This window comes from Grampus griseus (genome assembly GCF_964374135.1).
Source record: "Grampus griseus genome assembly, chromosome: 3".
Classification (NCBI taxonomy): domain Eukaryota; kingdom Metazoa; phylum Chordata; class Mammalia; order Artiodactyla; family Delphinidae; genus Grampus; species Grampus griseus.
In genome coordinates, this window is record NC_139019.1 from 54,008,456 (window position 1) to 54,032,812 (window position 24,357).

The following is a 24,357-nucleotide window of genomic DNA, read 5'->3' on the forward strand; positions in this document are numbered from 1 at the left end:
CATCTGCTTTGTTCTTCTTTCTCTCTCCTCATGACCTTTCTTGTCAATATAAAAGGAAACATGGCAACTGACAGCTTCTGAAGTTTAAGTGTTAGAGCTCAGACTAACTCTTTCAACAGAAAAATACAAAATCCTGAGGAAGGAACTCATTGGCTCAGCTGAGCCACATGTCCTCCTTTGGACCAATCATCCATGGCCAGAAAGTAAGACTTGAGGAAAAAGGGATGGTCATCCCACATTGATTCATATACCCCACTGAACTGTGGCCGAAATGGATGCTTCTGTGATAACCCTTGGGAATTGCGTTGGGACCGGGTTGCAAATCCTGGAGAAGCAGGGACTAGGCAAATAGTGCAAGTTTACCAATACATCCCAATGAGTAAATTAACATGTGTGAGCCATCAGCTCTAACTGAAAACAGTCCCAAGAAGGTTGATAATTTTACAAAAGATTTCCTCTCTCTGGCCTGGTGTTACTATGGCATCTGAAGTTTCCAAAATTTCTAGAATTTCATATTAGATAGTGATGTACGCCAATAAATTTGCATTTGTATATGATTTGGACTATGAAGTTTTGAACGGATTCAACAAAGCAACACACTAGTCGTGAAATTATGCTGATTTTAAATGTCATTTGCATTTCTGTAGATAGAAAATTATATAACGATTTCTAGCTCTTTTGATTCTCATTAGTATTTGATTAACACTGACTCCCCGAAGCCCTAAAAGAAGGAGCAGGGGTTGTGATTTCAATTGCTTTTGGGAAAATATGTACTTTGTTCCCTTGGAAATGAAGGAGAACATGTTAAGTGACAAGTCATGAAGAAGCTGGTTTTGACAGTATTCTTTTGAAGCTCTAAGATAAAATGAGGGCTTTGCAAATGACTGGTGATGAAAATGAACAGAAATAGAGATCTCAGCTGAGCTTTCTTATGGGTGGGCCTTGAAAAATACTAGGAAATAATCAGGTCGATATTTCCATTCTGACTTCTCAGGGTGGGGCCCCCTTTGCAGACTCTATACCTCACGTATTCATGACCTTTGGAATTTCCCTCAAGCCATTTACAATCCAGTTAGGACTAAATGAATACATGGTTAATAATGTTTATAAAATCATCTATTTTTGAGTGTCCGGTAGACAGTCTACACTAGTTTAGAGAGAAGTCAAGGGCTGGGAGCCCAGGCAGGCTTGAGTGGCCCTGCCCTGGCTGGCCCTCAACAGAATTGTGAAGAAGTAGCTGCCTGTGTACACCTTTATCGGCACAGACTGGGTTTTCTCCCTGTTGGCCTCTCTGTACTTACCTTTAACTTCCTTCTGCATCTACTGGATGGTCCCTCTGATTTGTTCCAGTCTTGTTCTCAACTCATCTTCAACTAATTCCTGCTAAGGTGCTAACTGAAAATTGAGGGGCTGTCTCAAACACAGCAGGACAGTGGGTTGGGGATTTGTGTTCTGGACCTGCATCTGCTGTTATCAGTGTCATCTAGGGATCATTTTTCTCATGTCCCCAGACCTCAGTTCCCTCTCCTTGAAGACAAACAAGAAAGAATTTGATAGATGCTAAACTATCTCCCAGATATTAAATTGTTAGTGTACATAACCACAGCCTTCAGATGTGTTTGTACTTCTAAAAGGTGAGAGAGGGACGGTCTCGCTCCTTCCCCAGTATAGTTCAGAGCAAGGGTCAGCAAACTCTTTCTGTAAAGAGCCAGTAAGTATTTTAGGCTCTGTGGGCCATGCTGTCCCTGTTGCAACTACTAACTCTGCCAAGCGAGTGTGAAAGCCACACAGATAATGGGAGTTATTTATGAAAATAGGTAATGGGCTGGAGTTGGCCTCTAAGATAGAGTTTGTAAGCCCCTGGTTTAGGAGATGCTGTCTGGGACCAGGTTGCTTCAGTTCAAAGCTCAGCTCTACCAGCTACCTAGCCTTTTGGTGCCAGTTTCCTTATCTGTAAAGTGGGAGGAATGGCACTATGGAGACTAAATGAATTTATATATGTGCAGCACTTGGACCAGTGCTTGATTATGTAATTAGTGTGGTTAACTATCATTCTTCTCCCTCTTTTCAACTTCATGTTGTGTTTCTGCACGCTTTTTTTCTGTTCACGAGTACGGCACAACAACTTTTTCTGCAGGGAGATGGTACTAAGGCAAGAGGCACTCGCCTGCCGGGTGAGGACCTGTCCCCGTAGAGAAACTTCTGTCTTCTGAACTTTCTACTGGTGAACAGTCATCAGTCTCTCCAAAGCTTCTTTTACTAGAGCAAAAGCATAGGAACTTGGCCTGCCTCAAACTAATGGCTCTTTTGCTCCTTTGTCGGATGCTACTTTGACTCTAAAACAAATGGTCTTGTAGCCTCCTGCGGGGTAGCTCTTGGTAAGCCAAGAAGTTTCTGAACCCCCTTCCAAGAAAGGATGAATAAGGAAAAGCTTGGCAAAGCCACCTCTGTCAAAGTACTGAGCCTCATGATGGGTAGAATACTAGGTTTTTAGTATCACACAGGGATTGGTGAGGGAACATTCCCCACGTGAGGGGACTATCAGGGCATGCTTTTAATGCGGTCCCACATGGCTTGCAGAAAGGAGGTGGTGTTGGTGGTGGTAGGGCGGGGTTGTGTGCCGACATTCATGGCCAGGTAAATGGTTTGGGAAACAGGTACATATTCTTTTTTCCCCTCGAATTCAGTGACTGAGGAAATAGCAGGAATTGCCATCTCTTTGCCATGGAACTGGATGTTAAGAGTCTTTTATAGCATTTCAGGTGTAAAGAGGTTTTGTCCTTAGAGCGCATCATCAGCCTGCATGGTTCCTCCCGTTTTTCATGCGGCACAGTGCCTAAGTTACGTACAAGATTATTAATCTTTTACAAGGCCGTTGTTGACAGACCCATAATCATGTATACACGTCATGAATCTTGTCTTCCATAAGTCAGCAGTACCTGTTATATTTGGCAAGGGCTCACCGGGCACTAGCTAAACCAGAATCGTACTGTGATGCCACGGGCTAGCCCAGTGAGGCCTACGGCCAGAGTTAGGAGACATAGGTTCTTTTCATGATTCTGTCACTAACTGGCTGTGTGACTTAGAGCATCACCTAACTCTGTGTCATAGAGACAGTTATCTAACTTCTCTGAGACTCCGTTTCCTTCTCTGAAAAAGAGAGAGTTAAGCTAGATGAGGCAGGCCCTTGCCAACTCTGTGATTTAGGGTTACCCAAGTGGGGAGAGGAGGTGGTCTCACAGGTCTGAAGTTCTCTGTTGATCAGCCTAGATCCTTTTGGGCCCTTTCGCAGTTTCTCCTGGATTGGTAGTGATGCTAGATTAGCTGATAATTGCAATAGTTAGACGGAAAGTTGCCTAGAAGTGGCTGATCACGGATTCAGGGTAAGGAGCGCATCAACCGGAAGGGAGGTGTCACTGAACAATGAGGCAGCACATGCTGCAGTCCTAGAGTCGGAAAGCCCCAGCAGAGATGTTATTCCACTGCTCTCAGTCTATGAAACCCGGGTCAAATCACATAGTCTTCCCGAGTCTGTTGCTTCATCTGTAAAATGGAAATCAGGATGCAGGCTCTGCCTATGACCCAGGGATGATGCATCAGATAAAAGAATTCATGTTCAAGTCCTCTTGAAGCATTAAAATCTGATACAAAAGCCATCATCATAAGCACGGCTCCCTTCTCACAACAGAAAACCTAAGATGTATTTTTCAGACATATTCATGGTTAAAGAAACTCATGCCCTACAAAATATCGTAAGTGAGGAGTAGTCATTCCTTCACAATGCATTTTGTTCATAACTGAAGAAAGGAAATCCTTGTTAACATTGTGATACAGTCACCCAACAAAAGATTCTAAGAATCTTAGAAAATTGGTACTGTCAGAAGATAACCTTACCTGATCTAAAGCGTTTTCTTTGCATACACAGCTTGGCAAGACCCAGAGAAAAGGCAGTGTGGTAGGGGCTAGTCTGGAGAGGTTGATGGTAATGGGTTTCCTTTATTCTGCGAGGCTGTCTGAATACTCGGGGCTCAGTTCTGTCAGAAACACTGACAGTTCTGGATCCCCTCCAGTGGAGGGAACAAAGGCTGGGGTTTCTTTTGAAAAATTCTTTCTGAGCAGTGAGATTGTCCAACACAGTTTCCTTGATAAAGGGCTCATTATCTATCGGTGTGACTTTGCCCTTAATTTTTATGTTGGCAGTGCCAACATGAGCATATTTAAGCCAATCCTTTTACCCAGACAGCTGTAACAGCACCCTAACAATTTGTGTCAGTGCTCAAAGCTGGGGTGTAGAATATAATCAACTACGGGCGAAATTTCCAATTAGTTGAATCACCAAGAAATATAATGTATCAGCTTGCTTTTCGTCATATTTACACTTTTTGTCATTTTTTAAATGCGAGCCCATTTTAAATTTAAAAAAAAGTAGTCGAATGTTTCAGAATTGCTTCCTTAGCTTAACTGATACATGCTTATGGATCTAAGTGGGTTGATTTTGTTGGAGAAAGGTGGCTCCAGAACTCTGGGAAAAGGTGACCCTCTGAAAGAGAAATCCACATTAACAATGAACATGTGATAAACCAGTCTGAGAGGGAGAGTCTGTCGATGGTGATGGAGAAAATCTTGCATCACCCAAGTCTAAATGAGGTGATTAAATTTTAGCCTCTAAAACTGGAAGGACTGGAATATGATGTTAGCTCAGGAAGCTGAGAGCTAACTAAGCGTATACTATAAGCTTTGTAAAAGATTTTTAATCAAAATGAGGAAGCTTCACGGAGCCTACACAAAGGGGAGTCAGAGAGTAAGAGTGAAATAGAACCAGGCGCAACGTTTGTGATGTGGGACTTGTGAACACTGTGCTCACTAGGGAGGGGCACATTCCAGCGGGTGCCTGGGACACTTCAGTAAGGTTTTCCAAAGCCAGGATGAAACATCCCTCAAGCCTCCCCACCACCATGTACTCTGGATGTTTCTGAGGTTAGAACTCCATGTGTCAGAACTCCATTCCTTTTTAAGGCCAAATAATATTCCATTGCATGTCGGTACCACATTTTGTTCATCCATTCATCTGTTCATGAATACTTGTGTAGTTTCCTCCTTTTGGCTATTGTGAACAATGCTGTTCTGAACATTGCATACAAGTATCTATTTGAATTCCTTCTTATTGCGGTTTTAATTTGCATTTCCCTAATAACTAAAGTCGTTGAGCTTCTTCTATACATGAGCTTATTTGCCATCCGTTTATTTTCTTGGGTAAAGTGTTCAAATCTTTTGTCTATTTTTAAAAACTGTTTTTGCTTTTTAAGAAAATATTGTGTTGTGAGGGTTCCTGACGTATTCTAAATACAAGTCCTTTGTTGGATATATATTTTGCAAATATTCTCTCTAAGATGTGGCTTTTTATTTTCATAACAGTGGCTTTTGAGGAGCAAACATTTCTGATTTTGATGCAATTCAATTTACTGGTTTTCTTCCTTTTATAGTTCATGCTTTTTGTGTCCTAATATCTAAGAAATCTTTTCTAAACCTATATTCTCTTTTAGAAGTTTTATAGTTTCAGCTTTTAAATGTAGGTCTACGATCCATTTCCAGTCAAATTTTTTATATGGTAGGATACCAGGATCAAGGTTCATTTTTCCTTGCACATAGCTTTCCAGTTGCTCCCAGCCTGGTGATGTTTTAGCAGCCCTCGTAGACTGGCAGCATTTGTGACCCTGTTGCTCCGTCCTCAAGTCTGGCTCTGACTTAGGCCCTCAGAGGTTCTATCTGAACAACACTTGCATTCTATTCCTTTAACAGTTGCACATATAAGAATTTCATGTTGAGTTTCCTTTAAACCTCCAGACCATTCTCCTTTACTGAGTGCCCACTGTGTACCAGGAAGTCTATTATTTGCCGGAGTTATACAAAAATAAAGGTGGCCCTGGCATTCAAGAGAATAACTGCACAAAATTTTGTTTGTGTGTCTCATATTTTATCAACTGAGATTACTGTGTTGTAATTTTTTTTTTTAATCCAGCTTCTTATTACAGGGGATTTTGAGAGCAGATACAGAGTAGAATTAACTGAAACTATCACTAAGGTGGTTCATTGACTTCCATTGCTTGCTGGTTGATTTATTTAGTTTTATTCCCAAAGTATAGAGGACTGAAGAGCTGAAAGAGACAAGAATGCCCAGACCACAGATTATGACCAGGGAACTCTGAGTACAGGTGATTATGATCTTACGTGTTCTCTGGGGGTACAGTCAGGAAGTTGCCTCTCCTTCTAATACCTCAACGTGGTTAACAGCAGGTACAAGCTCAGAAATAACAGAATGAGAATTCTAAAACCGTTGGCCTTCTGAATTCTCCCTCTGCTAGGAAGCACTATTCCAGCCAATAATTTTTTTCATGCTTCTCTTAATATGTGTTTAACCTGGTTAGCTCACAAAGAGGGGAAAATTTTCAGCTAAGTAATACAAAGATTGATTTTTCTCCCATTTCAGTTATCAGGGCAGGAGATAGGGAAAATAAAAATACTGGACAAAATTCCAGAGTGTTTTGCCCCAGGGCTGCTAGCACTGGTATCTCACCCATTACCAGTTCTCAGCCATTGAAGGCCTGCAATGTTTGGTGTTGTAGAGAACAGAAGACTCAAAATACATGATCCTTGAGATCAACAGTTTGACCTTCCAACAAGCCCGTTCTCTTCTTGGGTGTGCTTCCTTTTTTTTTTTTTTTTTTGGCCCACTTAATTTTATGATGTACAGCGTCCTAAAACTATAAACTACTGGTTGTCATAACGCTTATGTGGCCTAACCCAGGTTTCAAAAACTGTTGAGTGAATTGCCATCATTTAATAATTGGGAAACTGCCCAGTAAAAATCTGGATTTCCAGCTTCTCTCTGAGAATTGGGAGGCCTGGCAAATCTGGGCTCACATTCCTGCGTGGCCACAGTCAGCTAAACTCTAGTACCGGCTGCTCCCTTTAAGACCAGCCATTTGGGCTCCAGTCTCTCCCCGGCTGGCTTTCCTGATGGTACCTTTCCTACCTGGATTCTTCAAGATGGTGGTTCTTGAACCTGGCTTCAAACTGTCAGGAATCACGTGAGGAACTTTAAAAGCTACTGATGCCTGTGTTGCAACCCCCAAAGATTTTGATATAATCCATCTGTTGTGTAATCCAGGCACTGGGATTTTTATAAGCTCCCCAGGCAATTCCAAAATTGAGGACCCCTGTGTAAGAGCATCTCGAAGTTTAGCTTGCATATGAATCACCTGGGGACCTTATTAAACTGCAGATTGTGATTCAGCATGCATGTCTGGGATTCTGCATATCTAGCAAGCTCCTAGATGGTGTCAGTGCTGCTGGTCTATGAGAAGTAAGGCTCGAAGGCATTTGTCTTTGTTGTTTTGTTTTGTTTTGTTTGCGGTACGAGGGCCTCTCACTGTTGTGGCCTCTCCCGTTGCGGAGCACAGGCTCCAGACGCGCAGTCTCAGCTGCCATGGCTCACGGGCCCAGCCGCTCCGTGGCATGTGGGATCTTCCCGGACTGGGGCACGAACTTGTGTCCCCTGCATCGGCAGGCGGACTCTCAACCACTGCGCCACCAGGAAAGCCCTTTGTTTTATTTTGATTTTGAACCCTAAACTACAGACTTAGGTTTCAAGTCTAATGGACGCTTATTCTAGCACTCACATTATTGAAGTAGCTGGAGTGATGGTGGCAAATGAGAATGTACTACTGGTCCTCTTTGGGAGGGTACATCTCAGCTTGCTGTGGCCACTGAAAACCTTTTGGTGTTAGGGGTCCTTAACTCCCATAGGTCTGCCTTCCAAACCACCTTTGCTGTCACCAGTGATGCATGACAGCCCTCTCTCCCTCTGGCAAACTGTACCTCCTTTGACATTTTGAGCTCTTTGATGGTGGGACCGCTCTCATCCACCAGTTCCGCCGTTACTGATTGCATGGTAGTGTTTGTGCGTTTATTTGAGCATTTTATTGCAGTGGTTTCAGTTTGTGTTCCCAGATGCCTTAGGCCTGGAGCAATGGTTCTCAAACCCTAGAGTGCCACTTGGAAGGTGTATTAAAACAGACCCATAGGCTCCATCCCCAGTATGTCTGATTCACTGAGGAGAGAATTTGCATTTCCAACAAATTCCCAAGAGGTAATGCCATGGCTGGTCCAAAGACTTAGAGGCGCCCTTGGTCTCACCACATGGCTTCTCATAACAGTTACATTTTTGGAGTCCAGATAAGATTTGATTAAAGGAAAAGGTTATTTTTAAAAATTTTGAATACTGCTGTTTTGGTGACTTTTGCTTTAATTATTTCATAGAAATTAATAGAAAATAAAAATAGATAAAAATTTGAATATTAGTGATATGGCGGGGAGGTATCAATTTAATAAAGATGAAACAAAGACTAAACTTATTCAATTATGGAAAGAGAGCCATACTGTCCTATCATGGAACACTCTTTGGACTTACACTGTGTGTTCAAATATGACAGAAAAACATTAAAGAAAAAAACAACATATACTGGAAATAAGTTGTTGAAGTCTATCTAGAAAAGGAAGCTTGATTAAGGATTTCATGCTATTTTTAGGTTTGGGGGGAATAGAACCCCATTATAGCAGTATATAAATGTCTTTCCAGGAATTCATCGTGTATAAAAGGAGACAGCTGGTGAGGTTTCTTCAGACGCAAGCCTAAAGGAAATCCAGCAAACGTCACAGCAGTTACATCTCAGCTTATTGGACCGGATCAAAGTAACTCTCTCACAGGGTGAGACACCTCATTTCATTTATAAGCTCAGGCAAACAATATATGAGGTCCTTCATTTCACAGGATGGGTGGGAACCATGTAGCTTAGTAAACTTCATATTTACTTTTAGATGAAGTGCATTCTTAAACAAGACAAGTATCTGTCTGCTTTTGTATCTCCACTTCAAGAAATATGCTGTAATAACAAAAATGCAAGGGCCTGAAGACCCTAAAGTAGAACTAACTTGTCCGTTAGAATGTGAGTCACCTTTAGGAATGATTATATTTCCTTAGGACAGTCAATAAATTTCAGGATATTCTTTACTTCCAACGCCCAGAGGAATAAAGCACCAAATTCAAAGTTTGACAAAAGTCTAAGTGCTTGGTTTAAAAAAAAAAAAAAAAAGTAATATTCTTGCAAGGAAATTGGGAAAAGGGCTCTAGGGCAAGTAGGCTGGGCGGGTGCAGGTCTCAAAACCGCAAAAGAGGAATCTGGGAAGAGCTTATTAAAAAGCGGACTCAACATGTTTTCACGGGCGAAAGAGGAACAGAGGGTGCTGGCATCCCATCCTACTGTCAGAGGAAGGTTCGAATCAACGTCAGATTTTTCTTGAGCAACTAAAATAATGACGACTAGCTGAAGAGTGTGCATTTGAAAATTAACAAATTTAAGGAACCGTACAAGTCACATGAGTTTCCTCCACCGACCCCATGAGCAACCAAGGGGCCACGGTCTGCCTGAGCGACCTACATTTGCTCTGTCATCTCAGGACTGCGAGGGATCAGCCAGCGTGCGCCCTCCTCATAAAACTCTGCCCTGCTGGCGGGCCGGGCCGGCTCCCGGTGGCGGCAGTGCCAGCCAGGCTCCTGGAGTTCTAGGCAGGCTGCGGGCGCTCGTCCCTCCGCTTCACCCTTTCACCGCTCCTTCACCCCCAGGCGCTACGCGGGGTGGCGAGGATTTTCCGCCCACTCCCGCGGCCGCGCTGGCGAGGCCATGAATTGCAGGGCCTCCCGGCTTTGGCGAGCCTGGAATCCGAGTCCTCCCCGTCCCGGCCACTCCGCTGGGGCGCTGGGGGCTCGAAAGAGGCTGGGGTTTGTTTCAAGACACTGCGTTTAGAGACGCAGCTTCTAAGTCTGAATTTGTCCTCGATCTTCCCCAGACCCGCCGCCTCTGGTCTCGAAGACGCCCGGCAGCCGGCTCGGCCGCAGGCAGGCAGCAGCCTGGCCGGCCCGGAGGGCGCAAAGCCAGAGCGCTCGGCCCGGCAGCCCAGGGCATCCCCGCGGCTGGGGGCGGAAGGCGAGCCCGGCAGCAGGGAAGGTTCGCAGGGCCGGAGCTCCACCCGGCTGGCCGCCGGGCTCGGGGGCCCGCAAAGTGAACGGCGGCGGCGGAGGGCGCGGGGCCAGCGGAGAGGGGCGGAGACGCGGGCGCCGGTTGGCGCGGGCTCGGGGGCGGGGCGGGAGGGGCGGGGCCGGAGGCGGGGCCGGCCGCCGGGCGCTGGAGCTGCCGGCGCACGGAAAGGAGTCGCGAGCAGCTGGAGCGGAGTTGGAGGAAGCGGCGGCCGCGGCCGGGGCGGCGGGGAGCGGGTCGGGAGACGGCGAGCTTGGGTCGGGAACGGCTGGCGGGTCGGAGCCTGGTCAGGGGCGCATCGGAGCCGTGCGCGCAAGAGGCTGCCGCTGCAGCCTGGGCCCCGCAGAGGAAGGAAGCCGGCCGGCGGGGGAGGTAGGCGGCAGCAGCGGGTCCGGGTGTGTGCTCGGGAGGGGGAGGCGGTGCGTGCGCGCGCGGCTACCGCCGCTCTCTTCCTGTCACCAGCAGCCGCTTCTCCTTCTGCAGAGCCGAGCCGGGGGAAGCGAGCCGGCCGCCGTCCTCCCTGCCGCCGGCATCTCCCGCCCGCCGTGCAACCGCGGGCCCTACTCGCGGCCAGCGTCCTGCGTGCTCCCGGCCACCTCGCGGCTCCCGTTTCCCTAGTCCTCTTCCGAGCGGGTTGTGCGTGCCGCCGGGCGCATTCGTCCCTGGAGTTGCAGGCGAAGTTGGGCTTCCGCCACCCCTCCGTCACCTCACGCTTCTGTGGGTCCCCACTGTCGCCTTGCTGCAGTTTTCCGGCGCCTTTCAGCAGAGGAGAGCGCCCTGACCGCTGCCTTTGCGTTAGCGGGAAGGAGCTATGCCTTTCCCCGCGCCCTCCGGCTGCACCCGCGTTGCTGCCCGGGCCCTTCCCCGGGGCGAGCGGCGCGGCGGGGGTCCCTGGAGCTAGCCCCCAGCCCCCGCCCTCCGAAGTTCGCCTCCCTCCTCTTCCGGGGTGGGGGAAGTGCGCCTCGGGGCGGCCGGTCGCTGGGACCCTAACTCGGCGTGTGGTGCCGACCGGGCCTGGGCAGGTTGTTGGAGGCAGACTTAATGGGGTCTTGGAACAGCCCGGAAATCCAGGTTTTTTGTAACGCGGGGCGAGGCTGGAGGGACCGGCCCAGCAATATGGAGCCGGCTAGAGAGAGCGAGAGAGCGTGCAAACCCGAGCTGAAAGATCGTGGGGAATTGTCTGGAATCCACAGTTCTCACACTCACTTCCCAAGGGCAGAAACTGCCCCGCAGATCACAAGACAAAGAGAACAGGAAAGCTCAGGCCAACCGCTCCAGTGCAGAAATGTACTTTGGTAACCAGAATTCGATCATGAAATGTAAGGGTGTGAGCGGAATGGCTGTTACATGTTGAATGCAGAATGTGTGTGGACTGGATTTGGGGAAATTCTTCTGCTTCTCTGGGCGCAATTAAGATCAGAAAGGTCTCACTTACACCGTTAATCCCTGGTTGGAGCTGCAGCACTGTTGGTATCTGAGTATGAGTTACTCTGTTTGGGGGTTTTGTGACTTTAGAAGTGATAGGGGTTTGGGGGGCTTTTTTTTTTTTTTTTCAGTTCTTTTCCTCTTTGTCAGTGCGAAGTACGAATGGATAAAGCAGTTCCGGGTTTTGAATGCAGCATAAGATTGTCATTTCAGTGTGATGGGGCTGGAGTTTTAGTTGTTAGGCGGGACATTCACAAAGTAAGTGACCCAGGGGTTATGTGGAATGGTTTTTGTTTGTTTGTTTTTTAATATTTCATTATCTTGTCTTGCGTTTGGCAGCTTTAAAGATGGTTAGGTATTAGCTAGAAAAGGTCAGAGTAGGAAGACAAGTTTATTTCTGAGACAGGCTATCAGTAATGGGGCAGATCATCAGGAATTTGATGACTTCTGCACAGAAGGCCACAAACATCTTTTATCGTTGGAAGAGAAAAAAAGCACCCTCATAGCCATAATTTTTTGATAGATTACACTGCCTTGAAATAAACAGCTTTTAAAAAGCATAGATGATAGTCTTCTTAGAAACAAAAGTTCTTAAACTTTGGGAATGTTTTGGTCATGACAAAGAAAATACCCTGAGTGATTTTGGGGGGGATCCCTCTTCAGTTTGGGAAGGTGTGTTTGGTTCAGAATCAGGCTTAAACTGGAAAGGCTGGTGGAGGAGGCTCCCTGCCTTGCAGAAGTGTTGGGTTATGTCACTGCTGGCCTCTTCAGCTTTTATATGACAATTGCAACTAGAGAGTTGTACTTTTTCCATAGAAGTGTGTAGATTGTTGTGGTTGGAAGAAAGTTTTATATATCTGATACTGGCTTTCAAAGTGTGATGTGCATTTGCTTTATAACTTTCATCTTGATTTGGGACCTGTTCTTGTCAGTTGCATAGCAGATAATTTGCATTGTACACACTACTATCTGCTGTTTTATCTGTTTTTGTAAAATGACGGTATCACTGTGTCTTTTCACCTCTGTGATGCTGATAGCCAATGTGAAAAAGCATTTCACTTCTCATTGATTAATTATATTGTCTTTCCATAGCTGTTTCTTTAAATTTCACTTCATTAAGAACAGTAAATCCCCACAACATTAAGTTGGTTTTGGGAAACAGAAGTGGTACAATAAGTCATAGGTGATACGTATTTTGGTTACTGACAGTGATGATGGTAGTACGCATTTATTTGCTGGAAATGTTAAGTGCGTCTAAGCTGGTTTTTGAAGGGTTTTGGTATCTTCAGTGCAAGCCTGCTCCACTTACTCAAATTTTGTGTTATTAAGAGTGTTGCCCATATATTTAATTAAAATTTTCCATGAATGCCCCGTAATTCTTAGGCTAATATGTTCGTCAGAATCTCCTTTTTTTTCTTAGGTAGTTCAAGGGAGTATTCTAAAAAGGCATCCACTCTGAAAGGTTGTCCACACACTCATTAAAACAGAAACAATTCTAGTTCAGCTCTCATTGTGTTTGCATTTTGTCATATGCAAAATGAGTTTTAGTGAATAAAGAGATGGTCAGTGAGCACATTGAAAATAAAATGATTTCATGGTCAGTTAGAATATAGAAAGCTGAGATCATGTTTGCATTTGGTGTTTTGCTTTTAATTCTCCCACAACTGGGGTATACACAATGCAGAAGAAAAAGGGAAGTGCCTTTTTCAGTATATTATACATTTAGGTGGGCTCCCCACAGCTCTTCTGTCTTTTGGAGGATACAGGGATTGCCAGTGAAGGCAAGAGAATGGAGCATCTTACTGAAGCCCTCAGAAAACAAGAAGTTACTTATCAATGGAAGGAAGAGATTATCACTTCGTTTTTACCTTAGAAGGCATAATATCAATTATATAACAGCTTTTAATAAAAAAACTTATGTTGTAATTGATTTTAAAAATATTCATCCTATTTATTGTTTTTTTCCCCCGTCTCCTCCACCTACACCCTAATGTGATTACCTGCCATGGTTCTGCCAACCCTCTTATTGGAATTACTTGCTTAAGAGAGTGGCAGTTAAAGGCTATTTCACGTACGTTATGCCAAAGCAGCTGAAAATAGACTATGTAATTACTCCTAAACTTGTCTGTTTGGGTGATATTAGGGGTTTTGTCTGTTTTATTTATTTGAAAGGATAGAATGAGTGTAGTGTACCTTTTGCTTTAAAAAAAAAATCTACTATAAAAACATCTTTGGAGATTGTATCCTCCCAACATTGTTTTCCTTAAAGTGAATCCAATAGGTACCCCCAGGCACCTGTAATCAAAATAGTTTTCATGTTAACGATCACCCAGAGAGTACTGCGAGTACTGCGATCACAGGAGTCTAGCAAAAGTGAGGAGACTCCAGCAGTGGGTGGAGAGAGTGAAGAAAGCAAGGTGCCTGGGCCGGGCTGGAGTGCTTTGCCCCTCTCCTTTTTGGCTGGACCCCCAGTGGTCTAGCCCCGGCGCTCAGCCCCAGGATCTAGGGCTGTAACAGGAGGACGCTGCTGCCTTCAGTCCCTGGAGAACCGCATGAGTGCTGTCACCTTTCCTCTTTGAGGGCAGCTAGGGAGCAGCCACCAAACCCTGCTGGAGAGGAGTGTTGTCCCCTAACTCCACCCCCTGCCTCATACCACCCTCTCACACAGCCCTGGCTCCTCCCAGGTCTCCTCTGCCCTGACCTCTATAGAGCCACCCTCTGCCTCAGGACTAGATGGGCAAAGTCCACAAGCAGCCCTTATCTGTCTATCTATTTACTCTGAAAAGAAGTTAAAGAAACAGTGGAGAGGTTGATTTTGGCTAGCTTGAGGATTCTTTCAGTAGACTCTGCAGCATTTAGAGGCAGGGCCAAAGAAAATTCTTGGCAAATGTTCCGGTTTTAAAATGAATTGTATAAGTGGTAGGAAGTGGCAATCAGTATTAATAGTAATGACAGTAGTAACAATACTACTACTAGAGCTGTGGTTTACTAGCCATGTGACTTAAAGCAAATTATTTTACTTCTCTGTGCTTATTTTCCCATCTGTAAAATGGAGATGGTAATCATACCCACGATGGTTGTAATTAAATGAGTTGACATATGCAAAACCGGAAGAAGCGTGCCTGGCCCCTAAGAAGCACTGTGTTGGTGTTAAGCAAGCTCTAATTATCAAGCATGGAGTGCAGTCTTTGTATAAATAATTTCCTTTACTCTTCATAATAAATAGGGGCACGGAGAGGTTTAAGTAACTTGCCCAAGTTTAAAAATTTAGGCACCAATGGGGACAAGCATCTTTGAGGGTGAAACCCAGTGCTTGTACTCGCCTTCTTGCTAAGGATTTTACACAGTAGCATTGTATTTTCACAAGAGGGGGGACCCTAGATTGTCTGCTTTAGTCCTCCCATTCCATGGCCATCTCCTCAGGGCTTCTTCCCCGGGATGACGCAGAGAACTAGAGTGATCCATCCCATGGCCTTTTCTGGGTGATGGGATATGTTTCTCAGGCTCTGGAAGCCACAGCCTCCCTGTGGTGACCACTGAGCCTGAGAACTGCCTCCAGCTGGACCTGTGTCTCTGTCGCTCGGCAGTGCTCCGCTATCCCATCACTTTGCTTTCTGCAGAGCCCTGTGACCTTGTTGTTTGACCGGGGCTTGTCCTGTCCCCCCACCCCCATACCCCCAACCCCCAGAGGGCTGGCGGGCAGGAGTTGTGCCCTAGGTGCCTTGCTTCCCCCCACAGTGCAGACCCAGCCCTGAGCGCGGCAGCCTGGGACACATTCTGGTTGGTTTGAAAAATGAATGGAAATACTTGAGGACTGTGGCTTGGGGCTTCCTCCGAGCCCATCATTTTATTTTGTTTTAATTGAGGTAAAATTTACATCCCATAAAATGTTGCCCCGAGCCCATCATTTTAGCTTGAAATTCATTTTGTTAGTAGGAAATTTTAACTGTTCAGTTTGATTTTCATGATTTCCAGGACACTCTTTGAAAGGTAAAAAGAGTTTTAAATAATGAATTGTGCCTTTTGTTTTTTAAAAAGGCTGTGTGGATTTGGTTAGGGAGCTTGCCCTACTCAGAGCTACCACACTGAAGATGGAGAGGTGAATTATAGGTCTGGGGGCCCAGGAACCTCTCTGTAGTTTTGCAGCTGGATTGAAAGTCCATTCTGTGCTGGGACCCAGGGCCAAACTGCTGATTTCAGGGCAGGATAGAATCACACGATCAGGCTATATTCTTGATTTATTTAAAGTGATTTGAAAATATCCTTTATTCCTGCCTCCCCACCAAGTTTGCTAAATCCCCGTCCTTTGTGAAAGGGGAATGAGTAAGTCAACAAAGTCAGAGGACTTTTCAAAGAATTTTGTTTGGTTCTTTGCCCAAATGCCTGCGGGTTAGAGGGTTTAAATTGAAAATTTACTTTCAAGCAGTTGTACATTAAAAAGTCATGGATTGCTCCTTGTCGGGCATCAGAAACAACTTTATTTTGAGGAACAGAATGGGAATTGGTTGGTGTTTTAGCAGAGAGAGAAAAATCTGTCTTCCGAGTAATGGTATTGCAGGCAGTCTGTAAAAGGCTTGAAAAACAGGAGCAACATTTTTCCCGTGAAGGACCTTTTGAACTGCTGCATATGATGTTCTGTATGAGTAAGTTAATTTGTTATTTGTTCCTAGGACTCCTTTATACCTTTTGTTACAGTAACTTAGGTTATGCACTGTCTTGGAGCACATGTCATAAAACTGCCTTGGTTATTTGAAAACATTAGATTATCCACATATAAAAATCTTAACTGGGGAAATAATTCTGTTGAAGCTGGCTGGAAACATTTCAATGAACAGGTGTATGTAGCCAAAGAGGTTGGAGGGGTAAGCTTGTGGATCTGGGCACCATATAGTTTCAGCTCCACACTGATCACAGGACAGTGATCTAGGCACTACCAGTGCCCCAGTCTGCTGAGTCTTCTGCTCTGTGGGTGAGAGAGAAATTTGAGGGTGAGAGAAAAGAGAACTTGCCAGTCCTCTAAATGTGATAGCCCTGGTGACTGTGGACGATGCGTCACATACCCCCCCAAGGAGGAGCTGAGCTGTTAGAAATTGTGCAGTGAGGGGCCTGGGGTAGCAGCGGGGGGCATAGATGCCAAGAAGCATGTAGGTGACAGAAGCTGAAGCTTGTAGAGCAGAAATGGGCAGGATTCCAGAAGAGGGCAGCCTTCCAGAAGTGATGTGCCCAGTATTCTTTGATTCACTAGTTCATGGACTTCTTTGGCAAGGATGCATCTTAATGAAGTCTCTTTGGAAGAAAATCTGTGTGGTCCAAGTTGCTGAGTCTCAGACTGAGGGCACTCCTGCTGAGTTATAATGCTTCTTTTTGTGCAGGTGTTTTTGTGAAAGAGTCACAAACACTATCGGTAAGGCCACTGTCACAGAGAGCAACAAGCAGACCTTCAAGATAAACCTGAGAGGTCAGAGCGTGCAAGCGAGGAATCTGCACCATTGACCCCATGTATATATCTGGGCCGTCCTGGGGCATCCGAGCAAGCTAGCTGAGTTTGGGCAGTAGGTTTTTGTTGTTGTTGTTGTTTTTGCGGTACGCGGGCCTCTCACTGCTGTGGCCTCTCCCATTGCGGAGCACAGGCTCCGGACGCGCAGGCTCAGCGGCCGTGGCTCACGGGCCCAGCCGCTCTGCGGCATGTGGGATCCTCCCGGACCGGGGCACGAACCCGCGTCCCCTGCAACGGCAGGCAGACTCCCAACCACTACGCCACCAGGGAAGCCCTGGGCAGTAGGTTTTAAGGTGTTAAAAGTGGTGGCTCTGGAGCCAGCCTGCCTGGATTTGAACTCTAGTTACACCTCGCCCTTGGTGAGTGTTATCATGGCCAAGATATCACAGCCAAGACACTAAACTCTCCGCACCTCGTTTTCCTCCTATGTAAAGTGAGAATGTTGATAGTACCCATCTCATGGTTACCTTGAGTATTGAACATGTTAATACACCTATAGCTCCCACTGAATATTCGATGGTGATGATTGAATGGGTTAATACACCTATAGCTTCCAGTATTTAGTGACGACGACAGTGGCAGCCATTAAAATGGGCATGGCCGTCAGGAGAAGGTGTACACTGTGTAGCAGGGGAGGGCCGCCCCCCTCTAGCCAAGGCCTCTCTGCACCTCCCCATGGGATGCGCTCCACTCACCACCCCATGGCTAGTCAGTGCTCCCTCTTTTTTTTTTTTTTTTTTTGCGGTACGCGGGCCTCTCACTGTTGTGGACTCTCCCGTTGCGGAGCACAGGCTCCGGACGCGCAGGCTCAGCGGCCATGGCTCACGGGCCCAGCCGCTCCGCGGCATGTGGGATTCTCCCGGACCCAGGACACGAACTCGTGTCCCCTGCATCGGCAGGTGGACTCTCAACCACTGCGCCACCAGGGAAGCCCAGCGCTCCCTCTTAATTGGCACTGCATCGTGGCTGACCTTGGACTGTTTGGATTGGTCTTCCTGGCCTTGACGGTGGAGTCCCTGAAGATGAGTGGTGTGTGCTGCCTATGGTCCAAGAGTCATAGAAGATCTGGGCTTCTCTTGGTCAGTTGAGGGCCCAGAGTTCTGCATAGGATTCTTCTGCACAGAAAGTAAGGTGGTTCTTACAAACGGTGAGGGAGGGGGACTTTGTAGAGACAGGTAGATCTCTGGCATCTATGGCGGGAATTGTTACTCTAAAGTCTGGTCTTGCTGAAGTCTTTGGGTTCCTCAGGGTTCTTTATCTCCTTGCAGGGATTTAGCCTCAGGCCAATGTAAACACAGTTTTTAGGTTTGTAAAACCTTGAGCAGACCTGGATCTTTTCTTACTGCAGTGTCCCCTGGTGAGGGACATGCATAGCTACATAGGTGCGCCGTGAGCAGGGCTTGGCGATTGCTGAGAGCCGTGTAGCGGGGAGAGGAGGAATTGAGGTGGACAGAGTAGGAGGGAGAGAGGGGAATTATTATACTCCCCATTCTGTTAAGAATCTCACCAAACTGGCCTCCTGGGCTGTTGAAATAGAGGAAGACATAGGCAGCAGCTGGCGGAAAGATCTACCCAGCCTACTAGTTGAGGATTTTTTTTTTTTTCAAAAAAACATACATTGCCAGGAAAAGCTAACAAAAATTTCAAGGCAGATTTGGAGGAATTAAATTATTCTCAGGCATATTGCCTGGTTTCCAGGCATTTAGGGATATGTAAATTTTCATGTTCTGTGTCTCATTTGTAACAGAGTACATTAGTACTAAAAATGGGATTTGCTAGTTCTACATTTTCTTGTGAATTTATGCAGCGAATATTTAATTTGATTCTGGATCTAGCAAAAGGAGAGGCTGTCTTCAAACATAACATAGTTTATTTTTCTCATATGCTCTGCTGGCTGCTTTAATTTTTTTTCTCTGCCAACTGAAATACGAAGTAGAATACTACTGCAAATTAATATTCTTGCTACACAAAGATCTCCAGTGTTTGTTTTTCCTTCTTTTAATATGTAACTCTCCTAAGAGCGTTATTGTATTACAGCTAAGAGGCTTTAGCCATGTAAAGTTGAATACTTTACACTTCTGAATGCCAGCATAACAATTAATCTGTGATTAGATTTGCTTCTTAAGATGCCTACACCGCAGAGTGCCTATAATAATAAACTTCTAAAGGGCTCCATTCTTGAAAACTTATAAAAGCTCTCTTTGACACAGCGTACCGAAATTGTGAGGCTATTGTTTTTATTGCTTTATTGTTCAGCCAGCTTAACTGAAAGCTGGCTGAGTTTGCTTTTCCTCTTTCTAACAAAGATAACGTGGAGAAATGAACGGAGCACATAGTGTGTCCGTGTGCACATTGTTCTCTACTGTTCTAGCAGCTATCCAAGCTGCCTTACTGCCTCTCTAACTTAAAGAGCCTCTGACTCTCTAAGCCCTCTGCCTCTACTAGTTTAAGAAAAAAAAAAACTTGCATTTCCGTTTCCCCCTCCACTGAGCTTATCTTCATAGTGTGATCTGCAGCCATCTCTACTTTCTTTTTATTCCTTAACTCCTTAAACTCTGGTTACTCTTCTCAATACTAGTAGACTAGAGTGGGCTTTCTCAAGTCCATGATGATTCCACTATGGACAAAAGCCCCAGATGACCTAGCCCTGCCTGTTTCCCACTTCCAGAGGCCCCTGCAGGATTTAGTCTTAGAGATCACCTTTTCCTACCTGAACCCTCTTACCCCTTGTTTCCAGGACATTGCATTGTCTTCAGACCTTGACTTTCCCTCCTCAATGGCATTCATTGAACCTTGATGTTGGGTCCTTGGATCTTTTTTTTTTTTTTTTTTTTTACTTTTAATATTTTCCCTCTGAGTTCCTTCATTCCATTGAGCTTGGCCTTGCCTTATATGCGGCTGATTACCAAGCCTCAGGTGTGTTTCCTCTCCTGAATCACAGACCAGGTTTTCCACAATCCACGCTTGCATTTGGGTGCCCAGCATCACCGTTAGCCCATCAGGCCTCCTGGCTTCCCTTTGCCTGATATTGGTAGCTACATTCTTCTTGTGAACTCAGGATCAGGCACCTTTTGCCTCTTTCTTTTTCTTCTTCTTTTTTAAAAAAATATATATCATTTTCATTGCTTTTTAAGAAAGGAATCAACGTAAAATTAAAACAGTAATCAATGTTGGGATAAAAGAGAAAGTGCGAGAGAGAGAAGTTTTTCCTTTTTATTTTGTTTTTCCTTTTTATTTTGTGCTTGTATTTTCTGTACAATTTATACTTTCTATTTTACTTTTTTGCTAGGAAGGTACCAACAAAATGACCTATGCTCTGCTATTATGTACTAAGTTTTGTGTCTTTATTTCTTTGGCTTAAAAATACTAATATGTTGCTAAACAGACATACAGGTCAGTGTATCTCTCTGATAATCTCATGTCATGCAGAAATGAACTCTAAAATAGCTGGCAGAGTGGATCCTCTTTAAGGTCCAGCAGTCAGCTAGTACCTTGAACCTTGGCTCAGCCCTCCAGCCTGGGAAGAGCCCCTTCCTCTTGGCTTCTCTGCCATCCTGTTTCTCATATGCTGCAGTCTGTCCATTTCCCCAACCAGGATCCAGTACCCAGTACCGTGTGCTTCTCTCTTTCTTGATCCATTTTTCAGCATTGCCACGTACCACACATGCTTCTTTCTCCCTTACTTCAGTCCTCCCCTTTCCGTACCTTCTGCTGCCACTTTGGTTCATGCCTTCATGGCCACTTGCCCAGATGGCTGCAAAACACCTTTCATGGCTCTCCTCTTCTGTCCCTACGCCAGTCCCTTCCACGCACCAGGATTAGACTGAGGTTCTTCAAGTGCCGCTCTGGTCTTGTTGTTCCCCTCTCTCCAAGCCTTTTTCCAGCTCCCCAGTGTAGATTGCATCACTCATAAACTCGACACGGGTGTGTGTGATGTTTGTTATACAACCCCTGCTTATCTTTCTAACCCGGACGTGATGTTCCCTCTTTGGCTTCACACATACCGGTCTGCCTGTTCTAGCTCTTCCCAGAATATGACAAGTGCTTCATCACATCTGTACCTAAGATCATGCCACACGTTCTCTTCTGTCTTCAGATGCCTGCAGTGAGATGTGGTCTCTCCCTTGTTTGAACTCCCTAGCATTCAGTCTCTGCTCTCTTATGACATTTACCTAGTGTTATAGATCCTTGTGTCCTGTCTTATCTCTGAGATGTTGCCACATTCCAGCATCCCTCCCACGCTGCCGAGTGTTCTTAGAAGGCTGGGACTGCCTGCCTCACTAATCTTTGTTGTGTATACCATGTCAAGCAAAAGCATACTGGCCTGTGTACGTCTGCCAGGTTGATTAAGTACTTGTTGAATGGAAGTCGAAATTCAGATTCACACAGATGGCCAAGTGTGCCGTTGATTCATAAGTCTTGTTTTCCCTTTGCTAGGTGCAGCTCGCATGTGGTGTGTGCCACAGTCAAATCAGATGACAGATGGACAGTGTGACAAGAGTGTCAGAAAGGATCGGGCCTCGAAGGGAGAGTCAGCCCCGAGTCAATGTGTTGACGAGTTGCTGAAAAGGAAGCCGGTGGGAAGACTGCGGCCACAGAGGAAGTGAGCCCTGACTTCAGTCACACCCTTGATGGAGGACAGATGGACGGCCGGATGGCCAATCACCTCTCCTCTTAAACCTTTGGAGAGTTATCCTTTATCCCCTGCCGGACGTGTATTAGGAATCTTAACACACTCTCTGAATTCACTTTCCATAGAAACGTCAGGTTAGACTGCGGTGTGCAGCCAGCCTCAGCTGTCGCATGGTCGCAGGTCGGCAGCCATGAGCGCCGAGGGGTACCAGTACAGGGCGCTGTACGACTATAAAAAGGAGCGGGAAGAAGACATTGACTTGCACTTGGGGGACGTACTGACTGTGAATAAAGGGTCCTTAGTAGCTCTTGGATTCAGTGATGGACAAGAAGCCAGGCCTGAAGAAATCGGCTGGTTAAATGGCTATAACGAGACCACTGGGGAGAGGGGGGACTTTCCGGGAACTTACGTAGAATACATTGGAAGGAAAAAGATCTCACCGCCCACACCAAAGCCCCGGCCACCTCGACCCCTTCCTGTTGCACCAGGTTCTTCAAAAACTGAAGCAGACAGTGAGCAGCAAGGTCAGTATTGATGAGTGATTGCTTCATGACTGCTTTTTTTTTTTTTTTAAAGGAAAAGTCTCATGTTGGTTGAGCTGGGCTGAAACGGTCTGGGCAGAAGTTGTTTTGGCAACTTTACCTGAATTTATGTACGGTGCATAAAAGTTTGGTCAATCATTACATGGCTAGAAATTTGTGTTTGTGGGGTGGAGGGTTGTTATAAAACTAGGGTGGTGATATCTGAGAACCTTTTCAGTTAGTGTCTCAAAACACTATTATTAGAGTTGCCATGGAATTAAACACCTTCTGCATTCTTATTCTTGTAACTAGTATTATATACCTAAATAATCATTTTGGGAAAGTAGAGGGTAAGTCTAATGTACGTATATTTAACATTAATTTGATCTGCATGGAAAATGGAGAGAGTAATAAAATGACCACAGAACTCAACAGAGAAGAAACCATTGCTTTTGTAACCTGGTGTCTACCTCTTGGTTTCCTCTCCAGGAATACTTGCTGAAGCTGAAACTCTATCCTGTAGTTAGTGTAGGCGCACAGGGAGTCCTCTTCCTGCCTGGGTAGTGTCATCTGTAGCATTAATGCCAAGTGTGCTTGGCCTTCATGAGAAGAAAAAAAAAAAAATCACTGAATATTTTTCTCAAGTGGAAAACACCTTGATCCAAAGCCCACTCATTGTTCATTGGAGATGGTCCCCACTTCAGCTCTGAGCACAGCTGTTCCTTAAGGTATTTCTTCTGTTTAGTTTCACACAGAGACAAGCCTTTTACTCCGCTTTGCTGTTAACAGCCTTGTCAAATCATTCATTTCTTCACTGGTAAATCTCAAGCATTGTTTCCCCTGTATAATCTTTTTCCCAGAGAATGAAAAAGGCGTGGAAAGATGTGTTTCAGATGGGTGGACTCAACTGCGGTGGTTATGTGTCAAGTAAAACTGACTGTGGGCATCATGGTGTATTTCTGGAAGAGATCCTGTTCCTATTGTGTCTTCTTTAATGTTGGCTTATTTTAGCACAAATGAATGAGGTACCGGGAGTGAAGAAGCAGAATGCAAGGGTAAATGGAATTGGGAATATTTCATAAATGTCGAAGAACTCACTAAGGACACTTGAAGCGAAGAGCTTTTCTCTCCCCATCCCAACCCAAAAGGGATACTTGTTTTATAAACATTATACTGTACTTTAGAAATAATATTCAAATGATATGTTTTACTTGACAGTTCAAAAGCAAAAGTTAGGTTTTTTTCTAGATGAATCAAAAAAACTTGACTCTGAAAGTTTTTTGTATATATGTAATATACGATTTTGTCATTTTATATATATATATATTTAATTATATATAATTTTGTCAACCATTGTGTTTCTTGCATAGTTTCACTTAGCTGAGGGGAGGTATATACATAATTGTTTTTTCCTACCAAACTACATATTTTTAATTTGACTTTTGATTTTTTAAGTTAGATACACTTCCTAATATGTAGTCTAATTCAAAAGGAAAAATGATATAATTTCTCCTGGCATACAAAAGATTACAGACTTATAAAAATATTTGAGTCAGGTCAGAAAAGATTATTTAAAAGGGGTACCTTGTCAAGATTAGGGACAAAAAGATTTTGTAAAAATAGCTTCTAAACAAAAATTGCATTTGATATTTTCATTTGGATATAGTATACGGAAAAGCAAGTCTTTCCTTAAAAATGATTTTCTCTTTGTAGGATCTAAACTATTTTATAACGCTTTCTTTCTAACGTAATGTGGTAACAACTGAGATTTTTAACAGCTTTTTCTTTTTTTTTTTTAAATACATAGAAAGAGTAAAATGAAATATTTTAGCAGAGTTTAAGAAAGAGACCCACGGTAATGTGCATTAAAGTATTAGAGCAGGCCTGAATATAAATGAGAAATTAGGAGCAATTGAAAGGTTGAAAAGACAGTATGGGGGTTGGGTGGGGAGTTGAGGTACTAAATATTAGATTTTCTACAAATGTTACTCTTGCATTCTCATTTAAATTTGATTCCTGTGAAATGAGGATTCCACAGCTCCTGCTAGTTGCATGTCAAATTGATATGGAAAGTAGTTGTAAGGACAGACTTATTTGTTGGAACCTGTGGGGCTTTAATTTCTTTTGCCTGAGGGTGTGTTTATTTGAAAAGTGTTTGCAGGGACAAAGTATATGAAGGTGAGAAAG

The 24,357-nt window shown here is 44.7% G+C and overlaps 1 protein-coding gene across 2 annotated transcripts in view; it reads left to right on the forward strand.

Moving 5' to 3' along the window:
* Positions 1-24,357, forward strand: part of PIK3R1 (phosphoinositide-3-kinase regulatory subunit 1) — a 168,493-nt gene that overhangs the window by 71,191 nt on the left and 72,945 nt on the right. Inside the window, exons 1-2 of one of the 2 annotated variants that reach the window (XM_082651158.1) lie at positions 10,290-10,466; positions 21,454-22,173. In XM_082651158.1, coding sequence (XP_082507284.1) covers positions 21,840-22,173 — 334 coding nt within the window. In that variant the 5' untranslated portion in view covers positions 10,290-10,466; positions 21,454-21,839. Of the gene's footprint in view, positions 1-10,289; positions 10,467-21,453; positions 22,174-24,357 lie in introns of those variants that run through there. The other variant, XM_082651159.1, reaches the window with a different exon arrangement.